This window comes from Talpa occidentalis, unplaced genomic scaffold (assembly GCF_014898055.3).
Source record: "Talpa occidentalis isolate TD23 unplaced genomic scaffold, MPIMG_talOcc4v2.1 talOcc4.12, whole genome shotgun sequence".
Lineage (NCBI taxonomy): Eukaryota > Metazoa > Chordata > Mammalia > Eulipotyphla > Talpidae > Talpa > Talpa occidentalis.
In genome coordinates, this window is record NW_023601212.1 from 14,922,844 (window position 1) to 14,935,814 (window position 12,971).

Consider the following 12,971-nt stretch of genomic DNA (forward strand, 5'->3'; position numbering starts at 1 on the left):
TTAGCCTTGTGGACCAAAAAAAAAAAAAAAAAAAAAAAAGAAAAAAAAAAAGAAAAAGAAAAGAAAAAAAGCACAACGCCCTACTCTCTCGCGTAAATGAATAAATATCTGGAATGGAGAGGCAGGTAAAGGTGAAAAGAGAGAGGAAAAAAAAAAAGAGAAAGCTATATTAGAATAAATGTCATACAAAAATAACCAGGTCTTTTTCGACCAAACAAGGCGATTTCTCTCTGGGCCGCCTGCGACTATTCCAAACCCAGGAAATAACTCTTTGTAACGAATAAACTTAGTTCTGAAAAACATCCGCGTCCAGTAACACCCGAAAACACGTGGCGGGGGTGGGGAAATCGGTGGCCACAGCCGGCAAGACTCCAAGTCCCATCGTCCCTTTCGGCACCTAAGCCGGGCTGCCGAGGGCCAGCCGGCGCCTTGGATGCTGGGACTTGTGGTTTTTCCTCCTGCGCTTCCAGGAGGGTTTGCGACGTTTAGCGACCATCGCGCCTGCGCCAGCGCCGGCAGCACAGCCAGGGCCGTGGCGGCTCGTGCCGGGTGATGCTAGGCGGCTCCCTGGGCTCCCGGCTGTTGCGCGGTGTGGGTGGGAGTCGCGGGCAGTTCGGGGTGCGGGGTGTCCGCGAAGGTGGCGCAGCCATGGCGGCAGGAGAGAGCATGGCTCAGCGGATGGTCTGGGTGGACCTGGAGGTGAGAGCGGGCGGCCGGGGGAGCGGGGAGGCGAGTGGGCGCCCGCGCGTGGGGCCAGGAGCGGAGCTCGCCCCGGGAGAGCCGCGGCTGTCTGCGCTCAGGTGCGCCAGGTGAGCGCCGCCGGCCTGGGGCGGCGCGGGCAGGTGGGGAAGGCAGGAGTCCTGCGGCTGCTGGGGACTGTGCAGGACCTTGGGGTTTCTTTTCAAAAGGGAGGAGTCATCCATATGGCTGCCCACTTCCCAACTCCTTCCTGAGGTGCGGGGACCTCCCGACCGCTCTGGTTTCTCTGGGCTTAGGGGTCGCCGGGGTGAGGGTTGGGACAGCGGCTCCGCTCACCCCACTTTCACAGCCTTGACAAGGACCGTAGGTTGTCAGAGCTAGACGGGACTCCCGGAGATGACTCAGCCTTACCCCTCAGTCCATAAAAGAGAAAACTGAGGCCCAGAGAGGAGTCAGCGCATTCAAGGTCATGCTGTTAGCGAGGATCTGACTTGGGACTAGAACTCAGTTCTGCTCCCTTTAGGTTTTCCGTTCTCATTGCAAGGACTTGCCCACCTTGGAACCTCAGTTCTCGTCTATGTGAAATGGGGATAATAGTATTTTCTGCATTAGAAGGTGAGGAAGGTTAAGGAGTTATAACTGATAGGGAAACTTTGTAAACTCTGCAAAACTGTAGTGATCTTAGTTCTCTGACTCGTCCAGAATTGAATGCTGTCAGCCCTCAGTTTTGCTTACTTTGCATTTATCCTGGAGTAGAACCAGGTGCCTGACATCCAGCAGGCCCTTGGTAAATGTTTATTCATTTTTATAATTGTGTAGGTCTTGAGGGCTTGCCCGAGGAACATTATGGTTTCTTGCATGCGATACAAACTGAATAAGCTTGAGAGAATTCCTGTTAAATAAACTTGAGTAAAGTAGGCCAGGAAGATGGTGATGTGTTTGTTACAGATCTATTTTTTCTTGCAGATGACAGGGCTGGACATTGAGAAGGACCAGATTATTGAAATGGCCTGTCTGATAACTGACTCTGATCTCAACATTTTGGCTGAAGTAGGTGTTGCCATGTAATGCAATCTGACTGTCTAGAATATGTTGGAAATTTAAAGATCATTTTCCCCCATCTCTTTTTTTTTTTAAAGAATAAGAAAACTGAGGTCTGTGTACATTAAGGTCCAAAGTAATGTGCTAGGTCATGGTAAGGATTGGTATTAGAACCAGAGTAATCCTATTTATTTTTCAGTAAGCTGTGCCATCCCTAAGAACACAAGTGCTGTCATTTATTGAGCACTTACTGTGTGCCAGGCACTGTTCCAAGGCTTTTCATGTGGTTACTCTTTTTTTTTAAAGCTTTTTTTATTTATGCATACAAGAACTGAGGTACAGGCCAGAGGTGCAGGGGGTGAGAGGATTCACCAAAGACAGAGTGGGAAACAGAACAGGCAGACTGACTGAAATACACTGCTGAGGGCAGCAGTGGGCGAGGCAGGAGAGGTCTTGCTGCACCATGTGGGTAGCTCCCTGACCGGCTGGGGATTGAACTCATACTGAACTTGTGCTGCAGAGATTGGGGATAGCTTCACAGTGCTGTGCTTAACCCCTTGCACCACCAGGGAGGCCCCAGGTAGTCACACTTAATCTCACAATAACCTAAAAAAAGTTACTATTATACTCATTTTATAGAAGAGGGCATTTTGGCACAAAGATATTGGGTAATTTGCCCAAGGTCTAGTTACAGGGGAAACCCAGGGATATAACCCAGGCAGGCTGAATAAAGTGCTCTTAAGCAATAAGACAGCCATCAATAGCCCCAGCAGGACTGGTGACTCATGCCAAAGTTGACAACTTTGCATCATAACCTTCACTTTAACCTGACTCCATGTATCCAATTTCTGCTTTTTGAACCAGTGTGATTCTTCTCGATCCGTATTAAGATTTTTGAATTTCTGCTGATGCAAATCAAAAAAAAGCTTTCTTGTTGACAAATTGGGCATGATTTAAGATTTTCACATGCTTCTTTTAACTGAGCAAAGCAAATGAAATACACCTTTGCTTTTCAGCCACTCATGAAGCATTTATTGACAGCATCCAGTTGATAGAGTGAAATCCCTGGCCTCGAATGACTATTTGCTATGGTCAGCAGTATTCGGAGGCAGAAAGAAACTCCAGGACACAGCAGGGATGTTTGTGGAAAAGGCAGTTTTGTTAAAATGAGTTCCCAGAGGGCAGGATCGATGTGTTACTGGTGCTGGATAAGTTACATAAAATCTTTCCTTAAGACTCCTACTTACTTTTCTGGTCAGTAGAAAAGGGGAGAAGACACTTAGGGATGAAGCACTACGTTTGTGGAGTACCAGGCGTGCCTCCTGGAGTATCTTCTAATACCTCGGGGGAGAATCATGAGACTTTGCATTTTTCATCATAGTTAGCTTTTTTGTTTGTTTTTTGACTTTATATAAATAAAGCCCTGAGTTTTAGGCTTGCTTGTTTTTTTCCTGTCACTTGGCATTTGCTGGAGATGAATGATGAAGAGAAGTGTCTTTATTTTACCAGCCCTATTTACCTTTGGCCGAAGTCCCTTGGACTGTTGATATAATGTGAAATACTGACAGTTTAATGGACCAGTCTGGTGATATGTGCCCTGGAGGAAATTCAGGTCTATATTCACAGCGCAGCAGATGAGTGTAGCATTTGTAAACAGTCACAGTCAGATGAGGATAAGGATGTTGGAAAAAATGCTTAGATGCTGTTGGTGCTTAAGTGTCATTCCTATGACAAATATGCTTTCCTCTTGGTATATGAGTCTTAGGGAGGGTGTTTTATGCTGGTGGAAGAACAAGCATCCTACTCCAAAAACTTTTCTCTGTAGGTAGAGTAGTGCGCCAAACTGCCATCTAGAGTAAGTTGTGTAGCCTTCGATTGATTATAGTTTGCTTTTCTTTCATAGTTTGTTAGAATTGTTTTTTGTAGTAAGAAGGCACATTTTTTGCTTCTTTCCAGAAATCACTTCCCGATTTCCTTATTTTACCAGCAGTTCCCTGTTAGTTGTGTATGACGTCAGGAATAGTTCAGTCAGAATTCTATGCATTTATCTCAGTGAATGCAAACTATTTTTACCATCTTAATAGTAACAGTAGTGTGGATTTTTAGAGTACTTTCCTTGCAGACTATTCCAAGAATTTTCATATGTATATTTTCTTTTCTCCTGTTTACATCCCTGTGAGGGGAAGGAGGGGGCACCATACAGGATGAGACACCGCACCCAGGTCACCTGCTTTAATGCCGCAAGTCAGGCCCATTTGCAGGGACTCTTTCCAAGAGACTCACATTTGAAGGTTCTGTTAAATAGAACTAAGACTCTAGGGCCTTTTTTTTTTCCCAGATGTCACCAATTCCTTTAATTTTTTGATAGAAAAATATTCTTAGATTTAAATTGTATAACTTCATGCAGAAATATATGTATATATGTGTGTATTTGCATATATAATAAGCTTTTGCTTTTTGCCCTATTCTCCAGCTCCACCCTGCTCCCCAAAGTTTATGTATTTTCTTGGCATTTTGTATCAGTAAATGTGTGTATTTTTTTCCCTAAAAAAGTACAGTTGAAAGTGTATATGTGTGTGTGTGTGTGTACGTGTGTACTGTTCTGCCACTTGTTTTTTTTACTTGGCAGTATAGACATTCATTATCAGGGTTGGCAAAATTTTTCTAAAAAAGACCAAATACTAACTATTTTGGGCTTAGAATGCTACATACCTCTCTTGTCATGTGTTCGCTTGTTTTTATAAACTTTTGCAAATGTAAAAATCATTCTCAGCTTGCTGTCAAAAAAAAAAAAAAAAGTCACAAGCTGGGGCGGTAGCTTGCCCGCCTATTGATAGACGTTGGTGTCAATTATTAATAGGGATTTCAGTTTTCAGGGCGTGTGTGTGTGCGCACGCACGTGCGTGCATATGTGAGTGGGCGTGCATGCTTTTTTGCCATCATAAATACTGTAGGAATGAAGGAGAACCACTTCCAGCATTAACAAAGTACCCTCATTTCTTTCTCTTGTAAGTCCATTTAATCTTTAAAGCAGCTTAAACTGTACCTCAGAAACCAAGGCTATTCCTGTTGATTCTGGATGACTAATGGCTTTTCCCATCCACAGGGTCCTAACCTGATTATTAAACAGCCAGATGAGTTACTGGACAGCATGTCAGATTGGTGTAAGGAGCATCATGGGAAGGTAACATTACCAAATAACAGGATTGCTGCTTTGGGGATCGGTAACAAGCTTGTTGCTCCCACATCTGAATCCTATACCATTGTTGGATGGTATTTAAAAGAGGGTTAGAGGAAGATTGCTTGGCAAGCCTGGGAAACTGCTTGCTTGTTTACCTTTCATCTCTGGGACCTCTCGAGATCATCTTCTCCTGAATGTCCTCTTTTTTCCTCTCCTACATTCAGTCTGTCGCGAACGCATTGTGGATTGTCAAGTATTGCTCAAGTCAGTCTGGATAAGGTTAGACATCAACTTTCAGAGAAGGGGGAATGCTGCTCTCCTGTTAAGAGCTGTGTCTTTCCAGAGGTTATATCCTTGGACTTTGAGCACCATCTTTTTTGACCATGTGGAAATGCTATTAACGATCAGGAATCTAGCTTAATTTCACTCGGATTCTTTAAGAAAAAATCAGTGCAAAGATGGCACAGAGTCTCAGTTTGAACTTGAGCTCTATAAATGGTACACCTGTGGTTATATTTGCCCATTTTTAGAAGTGAAGTTTCATTTCTGGATGCCTTTGAAACCTGACTTCATGTATTTCTGGTGGGGGGCTGGGGATTCTCTCTTGCAGTCTGGTCTAACCAAGGCAGTGAAGGAGAGTACAATGACACTGCAGCAGGCAGAGTATGAATTTCTGTCCTTTGTACGACAGCAGACTCCTCCGGGGCTCTGTCCACTTGCAGGTAAAATCCAATCCTCTGTATACCTTGTAGATAGTCTTCCATTTAGTGGTTCAAGAGACTGCAGTTCCAGAAAGATCAGCCAAGACCTTCATGTGTTCTGCTTACCCTGATTTGGATTATACATCTTACTTTTGTGTTCAAGTTTCCTTGTGTAATTTATAACATGAATGTTGGGAAAATGCTCTGGAACCCGACATGAGATCTGGGATACACAGACTAACTCAATAAATTGTTTCCCCATATTTTTATAATGGAAAAATTTTCAAATGTACAGCAAAGTTGGACTTAGTAATTGTTAACCTTGTGCCTTGTTTGTTTTACCTGTCTATTTTTTTTTTCTGTTGGGCATTGAAAGCAAGTTGCAGGCATTATGACATTTCATTCCTATATACTTCCACAAGCATTTCCTAAGAAAAAGGGCATTATCTTATGTAACCACAGTATCCTTATCACATTTAAGACATTTAAAAACATTTCAGTAGCATCATCTGATAACCTAGTCCACATCGCTCATTGTTCTTGAGCCAGTATTCAATCATGCATTTCATTTGGCTATTATGTTTCCTTAGTCTCTTAAGCTAAAATGTCCACCTATCTTTTTTTTTTTTTTTCACTTGTGACATTGACTTTTTAAAGAGACCAGGCTAGTTCTAAGATTTTGAAAGTACTGCCATTGTCAGAGGGAAGTTAATGTTCTATGGAGGTGTGTTTGTATTTGTACATGTAAACTGATGTGGTAATTAACACTTTTCTTAAATATACATGAAAAAAGTTTTGACATTAAGTACTAGAACATACATTGTATATATTTTCTTCCCAGATCCTGGGGTCTATTTTAAAGTTCTCCTTTAAAATTTAGTGTTTTTAATATAAATTACTGTATGGAAACATGAATATGACTATGATTTGTTAAAATTGGAATGTAAATAAAGTCTTATCTACTTATGTGATTCAGTTAAATTTTTAGTGTTAGTTGGTGTGGATTTCATGATGCTGGGAGAAGATTTGCCCATCTGGTATGATCTAAAAGCATAACAAATAGATTTGTGCATTCTTATAAGTATGTGGAATGATAGACCCTTTGTCCATAAAGAGGCCATGGACAAATTTATGAGTGAACTGACTACTCAGAAATCTCCCCTTGTAACTTAATTAGGTGCCCTCAAACTTAATTTAGATATTTTGAGATGCTTTTAGGCATTGTTTGAGTAAAAAAAATATCATTTCCATTTCAAATACAGTTGATGAATGTTTATATCCTGTTGTGTACTGTAGAAATGCACAAGTGCGGTGTGCTTCGTGTCTTTCTAGGGAATTCAGTTCATGCAGATAAGAAGTTTCTTGACAAATACATGCCCCAGTTCATGAAACATCTTCATTATAGAATAATTGATGTGAGCACTGTTAAAGAACTGTGCAGGTAAGGGCTATATTTAGGATCCATTCATTTGCCTTATTTATCATGTTTTGATTGAGAATTTATAGAAAGTAATTGAACGGAGCTGTAGAACTGAGGGTGCCAGTGGGTTAAAACGTCCTCATCCCATTCTTGTTTGCCTAGGACCTTAAATTATTCTGGATTGGTAAGAATTGGGGGGAACAATGTCAGAAATCTTCCATATAAGGTTCATTAACCCAGAACATTTATTTGAGTACCCACTCTGGGCCAGACATTGACCTATCTGTGCTGGGAACAGACAGATGAAAAGTGGCTTAGAATCTAGTGACTTGAAAGTTGTGTGACAAAGATGTCCTAGAAATCAGCTGCTTGATGACCTTGGTGATGGAAATGTACGAGAAGACTTCTGAGAGCCTAAGGGAAGGAGCTTCTACCTTTCAGGCTAAAAAGAATGGGAAGTCAGAGAAAGCTTTTGATAAGAAGTAGTTTTCAAGTTGAGATTTCAAGAAGAGTGAAAGTTCTGCAGGTTATGTAAGTGAGAAGCAAGTGTTCCAAAGAATGGACAGAGGGCGAAACACATGAGGGAGCAGGACAACAAGGGCAAAATGTGTTCAAGGAGTTACAGATAAAGTTGAGTGCAAAGCAGGAGGCTTGAGAAGGTGGGAAGTGAGGCCACATTATGAAGGGCTCGTATGCTGTGAAAGGAGGTTCAAGTTTATCTTGTGTAAGGGACAGGCTTCCTTTAGAAATGTTTAAGTGGAGGAGCAAGTGGCATGATGAGGTCATTCTTATTAGACAAGAGAAGAGGTTGGGAGATAAGCAGACTAGTGTCATCTTGCAGAGAGGAGAATGAGCTAGGGGCACGGCAGCTGGGTGGCAGACAATGGTCTGGAGAGAAAAATATTTGAGAGTGTCAATTGGCGTGGCATTCAGTTCTTCCGTGGGGTTGGTGATGAAAAGGAAGAGGTGTAAACTGCTTCTTGTGTTCCTAGTTGGGTAGCTGAGGCAAATTATGGAACTGTTCAGAAACGAAAGGGGAAATAGGAAGAGTAGAGCTGGTGTCTGGGAGAAGGGAGGTCCTGAGGGTGATGAGTGTGGTTTTTATATACTTTGAATTGGAAGGTTCTGATGGATTTTGGGGTGGAGGTGTCCAGCAGGCCATTGGACAGCCATGACAGAAACTCAGGAGAGGGCTGGGCCGGAGTGTGCAGATGGCTCCCACACTGAATGACTTGACCAAAGAGAATGCCTAGTGTGAAGCGAGAGGGTGGAAGGCAGGGTCCCAGGTAGGGGCCACCTTAAGAGTCACCTCCCAGATGCCCTTGTCAATGTCCATAAATTACTTGGAGGAGGTAATTGTTCCGTGTACTTGAGACACTTTCCTTTGAGAGTTCCATTTTTGCTGTGTGTAGACGCTGGTATCCAGAAGAATATGAATTTGCACCAAAGAAGGCTGCTTCTCACAGGTAAGTTTGGGACTCACCAGGCTCTGGGCAATCTGACACACACCTGGCCCCCAAACACCCACCGCTGAAATGCTATCTCTTCACTCTTTCCTTGGGAGAAACATGAAGGTCACTTAGCAAGAAGCTGGCTTTCTGTTGCTGATTATCAGGGATCCTGGTCAGGAGTCTATTATTCTGTCCAGAGATGTGTAGGTTTTATGCCCATTGCAGTTTTAAAACTGTTAGGTGACTTGGTTTGTAGGTACAATGAAACAGTCTGTCATCTCTAGTACTGAGCAGTATTAATTTCCTTTTCTGCAAAGATGGAAACTTGTAGCCGTTTCAAGTCAGGACGCTGTGTGCAGTTGTATAATACAATTAGCCTAACTTTGACAATTTTTAGTTTTTCCCATTGTTTCTTTTATGTCTGCAACCTCAGGGCACAGATGCAGAAGGGATTTAGAGCTCTTGTGTTTCCAGTGTCCTTTTTTACTTCTCCCTATGCTCTAGTCTTTCAGAAGGCTCATAAAAGACAATAGGAGATCTAGCAGCTGGCTTCTAAAGGCAGCTTTTGCTTCATTCATTTACTGAGCACCAGCTATGTGCCATGTCCCAGGCAAACAGAAAGATGGGTCCCTGCTGTAGAGAGCCTGGCAGTTTGAGGTTTTTTTGTTGGGCTTACTTGGGCGGCAACACAGTGTTACAGGTCTGGAATGCCTTATCTGAAGCAACAGGCCTTTGATGTTTTGTGTTTCAGAATTCTCAGATTTCAGAAAGGTAATAGTGTACCTACAGTGTTTGACATTATGTAACACCCCACACAAGGCTGAGGAAGCACCACCCCATCATCAGACATGCAGGTGACATTTGTATAGTAAGACATACAGGTATTCTCACCAAACAGCATCACTGATGACACATGTAGCCGGCTCATATGTGATGTCACACAGGTCATAAAAGTACTTTGGGTTTTCAGATCTTTTTTTGGACTTTGGTCTTGTGGATAAGATGTTGGGTTTCCTGATCTTAGCCAGAGGCTGTATTTTTGACAGCTGTAGCTACCCTCCCCACTGTACATCTAAAACCTGGGACGAAAGCAACAGGATTGTGCTGACCATAGAAATGACTACCATAAAACTTTTGCTGTGAGTCTGTGCAGTTTCTTCTCTAGAAGAGGCCCTTGGTCCATCATTCAGGGCTTATTGATTTACTCTCACCCTACTCTAATTATTTATCTTGGTTACCTGATTTCTCACACTGCAGCAGATGAGAAACAGCATGCTGGTGGAGAAGGAAGGCTCTTAGAGGCAGGTTGCCACTGATTAGGGCACAAGTCACCCCAAGAGAGGAGGTTGCTCCTCTTTTATGCTTCGGACCTGTCTGATAATCCATGTTCATTATGCTGAGTCACGTTCGAGTATGTCGATATGTTCTGTGCAGGGATGTCATTAAGTATGGCACTGTGTTTCCCAAACTATGTTCCATGAGTATTCCCTGGATGTGGGCGATTAAGTGTTAGAAACACAGTATATACAGTACACCCTCCACTTGGGACTTCATAAGACGCATCAGTCTATCGTACACTCTGCAAAGAGCTTCCATTAAGTTTTTCCTAAACTTATTTGATGTGGAACTCTTTTTCTGGGGGACCTCACCATCTTATGGAACAGTTTGGGAAACTTGGATCTGTTATATTTTAGAATTTTTCTAGCAAACTTAAACACACACACACACACACACACACACACACACACACACAAAGCACTTATATTTATTTTGTAGGAATGTTCTACTTCTTGATAATTGTCAAATAGTGGCACTTACAGTAGAACCTGTTTTTCTTTCGTGAGTTATGGAAAGTTACTCTTTGTAAAGTGATTATCATCTCTGCTTTTGGACGTTTATTCAGTATGGTATGTTTGCTTGTAGGGCACTTGATGACATTAGTGAAAGCATCAAAGAACTTCAGTTTTACCGAAATAACATCTTCAAGAAAAAAACAGATGAAAAGAAGAGGAAAATTATAGAGAATGGGGAAAGTGAGAAGACTGTGAGTTGATGCCGGTTCCTTGCTGCCGCCCCACAGTTCTCTGGAAGCAACTTCGGGTGGTTTTTCTTTTTTCTTTTCTTTTGGTTCACGCTGATTGCTTGGCAGCCCCTGCTTTCAGTTAACTTGCCTCTCCAGATTATTCAAGCAGACAGCACCTGAAATACCATTTTTCTCCTAACATGCTGTTTCCATTTATGGCACAGCAGCTCCTTTGTAAGTACCAGGTCTTGTTCAGTCCTTGGTACATACCTGCATTTGCTTTTAGGCCACTTCCTTTGTTTTAAAAGATAATAATAAAAATAAAGCTAGTTCTATTGAAATGCAAACTTTTTTGTACCATCGATTCTTTAGTAGTTTGATCCCTGGAAAAGGACGACTTTGTCTTTCTAAAGTGGCATGGCTAGTGTTTAAATTCTCATGCCATTAGGAAGGGATTAAGTTCCTTGTGTTAAACAGGAACCTGTTCTGTTTTGTTTTACAAGCCAAGAGCAGAATAACAAGATTCAGAGAAGCAAATTTGGGCTCACCAGTTACAGGTTTCCCCCATTATCTGACAGTACAGTGGTCCCGTTTGGTAAGATTTGGGAGGCTGGTTTTTGTGTCTGGGAACACTGTTATCACTAGCTTATTTGGAGAAACTTTTGAGTAATTCTAGACCCAAAAAATAACCTACCAAATCATACCAAACAGGACAGGACTATTTCTGGGTAGAGGGGAAACCTGTGTAGCTATTGAACTAGCAGAGCTCTGAAACAGCTTCTCTTGACTACATGCAGGAAATTCAGGTAAGTGGTCAGCCGGGATTCCTCTGGTAGTAACTGAGGTTGAATGACGAGATCTGGGTTTGGGGCAGTCACTGCTGGGTTTATAGAATGCAAATAGCTCACTGTTCTAGGTCTAATGGCACTTGAGGAAGAATTTCTCTTTGACTGTCTTAGCTCCCGAGTTTTTGAACTTCAGAGTGCAGTATGAAGGTAAGTCCTCAGTCAGAGGGTGCGTTAGAGTCCACAGCTCACGTTGACAATTGCTTCCTTCAGAAATCAGCCTTGGGGGCCTCCCTGGTGGTGCAAAGGCTTAAGTCTCAGCATCATGAAGCTGTGGACAGCCACTGCAGCATGAGTTCAATTCCCGGCCAGAGAGCTAACCAACATGGTGCAGCAGACCTCTCCTGTCTTGCCCGCTGCTCCCTGCAGCAGTGTATTTCAGTCAGTCTGCCTGTTCTGCTCCCCACTCTGTCTCTGGTGAATCCTTTCACCCACCCTGCACCTCTGGCCTATACCCCCAGTTCTTGTATGCATAAATAAATAAATCTTTTTCTTTAAAAAAAAGGAAATTAGAATTGGGAAATGCCCACTGGTGATCTGCCATTCCTGGAGAACCTGGGTTATAAGCCCTCTGTGCTGGTGTCACATTACACTTGTAACTCTATTGTGGCCCTACTATGCACATGGCAGGGCAATCCTACTGCGTGAGACTTACAGATAAAGGAATCACTAGACTGTGGACCACAACTGTTGTCCAATTTTATCTACAAAATTGTTTTACTTCTACAACAGCCTTATGAGTTAAAAGAGTTAAGCTTTTCCAAATGAGTAAATTAGGGCTTAAATTCACAAAGTGTCGTAAGAGTGAGTTGATGAACATGGAAGGCTGCTGATATTTTCTGACCTAGGCTTCTCATGCTTTCTGGAATGGCATAGGTTTTACCTCATGCACCGACTTCCAGTTTGGAAGACAGGACTGTCTAATAGTTAGGAACAGGGCGCTTGAGTGGAACTCTGGGTTCAAAGCTCAGCTCTGTGACTTACTGAGTGACTTTGACAAATTGACTTCTCAAATCCTCATTTCTTTAGAAGATGAGGACAATGGTACCTAACCCAAAGCGTTGTTAGAATGAAGTTAAACTGCTTACATTGCCCTGAGCTCCATGCTTGGTATGCAGTGAACACTTGGTGGTGGGAGCTAATGCTTAATGATAATGGATTGGCCGAGTCGGGTGATCAGTGAGTGCTGGTGACTGGGGGCATCATTTTAAATCATTGTCCACCTAATGCTTGCAACCGTCTACATCATGCTGAGGGTTGTTAAAAACTTCACTCACAGTGTAGCTTTGACTTGGCTTCGTGCTTTCAGCTAAAATCTGGCTAGACAGTCTATGTCCTTACTTGGCGCTCAGGAATGTTGTACACTCTGATGTAAGAATTGGAATGAAAACACTGGGGTTTAGAGACAAGTTCGCCGGAAGCAGACACTGCTCTTCATGGCACAAGATGGTTTGCACACAGCTGGCTCTGTTAATGTTTCAGGGGAACTGTTGAAGCCCTACTATTTAGTTTTCTTAATAATTTTTAGCTCCTGGTGTTCATTTCAAAGCTTCACTTACATGCATGGCCCCCTGACTGATTTAATTCTCTGCTCTGTATCTTCGTTACAT

The 12,971-nt window shown here is 42.7% G+C and overlaps 1 protein-coding gene across 1 annotated transcript; it reads left to right on the forward strand.

The window, feature by feature from the left end:
• Window positions 1–455: 455 nt before the first annotated feature.
• Window positions 456–10,863, forward strand: REXO2 (RNA exonuclease 2). Its single transcript, XM_037505313.1, has 7 exons — window positions 456–699; window positions 1,666–1,749; window positions 4,847–4,924; window positions 5,532–5,643; window positions 6,955–7,063; window positions 8,455–8,508; window positions 10,417–10,863. Exons 1-7 carry the CDS (start codon window positions 553–555, stop codon window positions 10,544–10,546), a joined length of 714 nt encoding a protein of 237 aa, XP_037361210.1. The 5' UTR covers window positions 456–552; the 3' UTR covers window positions 10,547–10,863.
• The last annotated feature ends 2,108 nt before the right edge of the window (window positions 10,864–12,971 follow it).

Coding starts and splice junctions, on each gene's coding strand:
- REXO2 (XM_037505313.1), top strand. CDS start 553: ATGCTAGGCGGCTCCCTGGGCTCCCGGCTGTTGCGCGGTGTGGGTGGG. Junction 700..1,665: donor TGGTCTGGGTGGACCTGGAG/GTGAGAGCGGGC, acceptor TTTTTCTTGCAG/ATGACAGGGCTGGACATTGA. Junction 7,064..8,454: donor ACTGTTAAAGAACTGTGCAG/GTAAGGGCTATA, acceptor TGCTGTGTGTAG/ACGCTGGTATCCAGAAGAAT.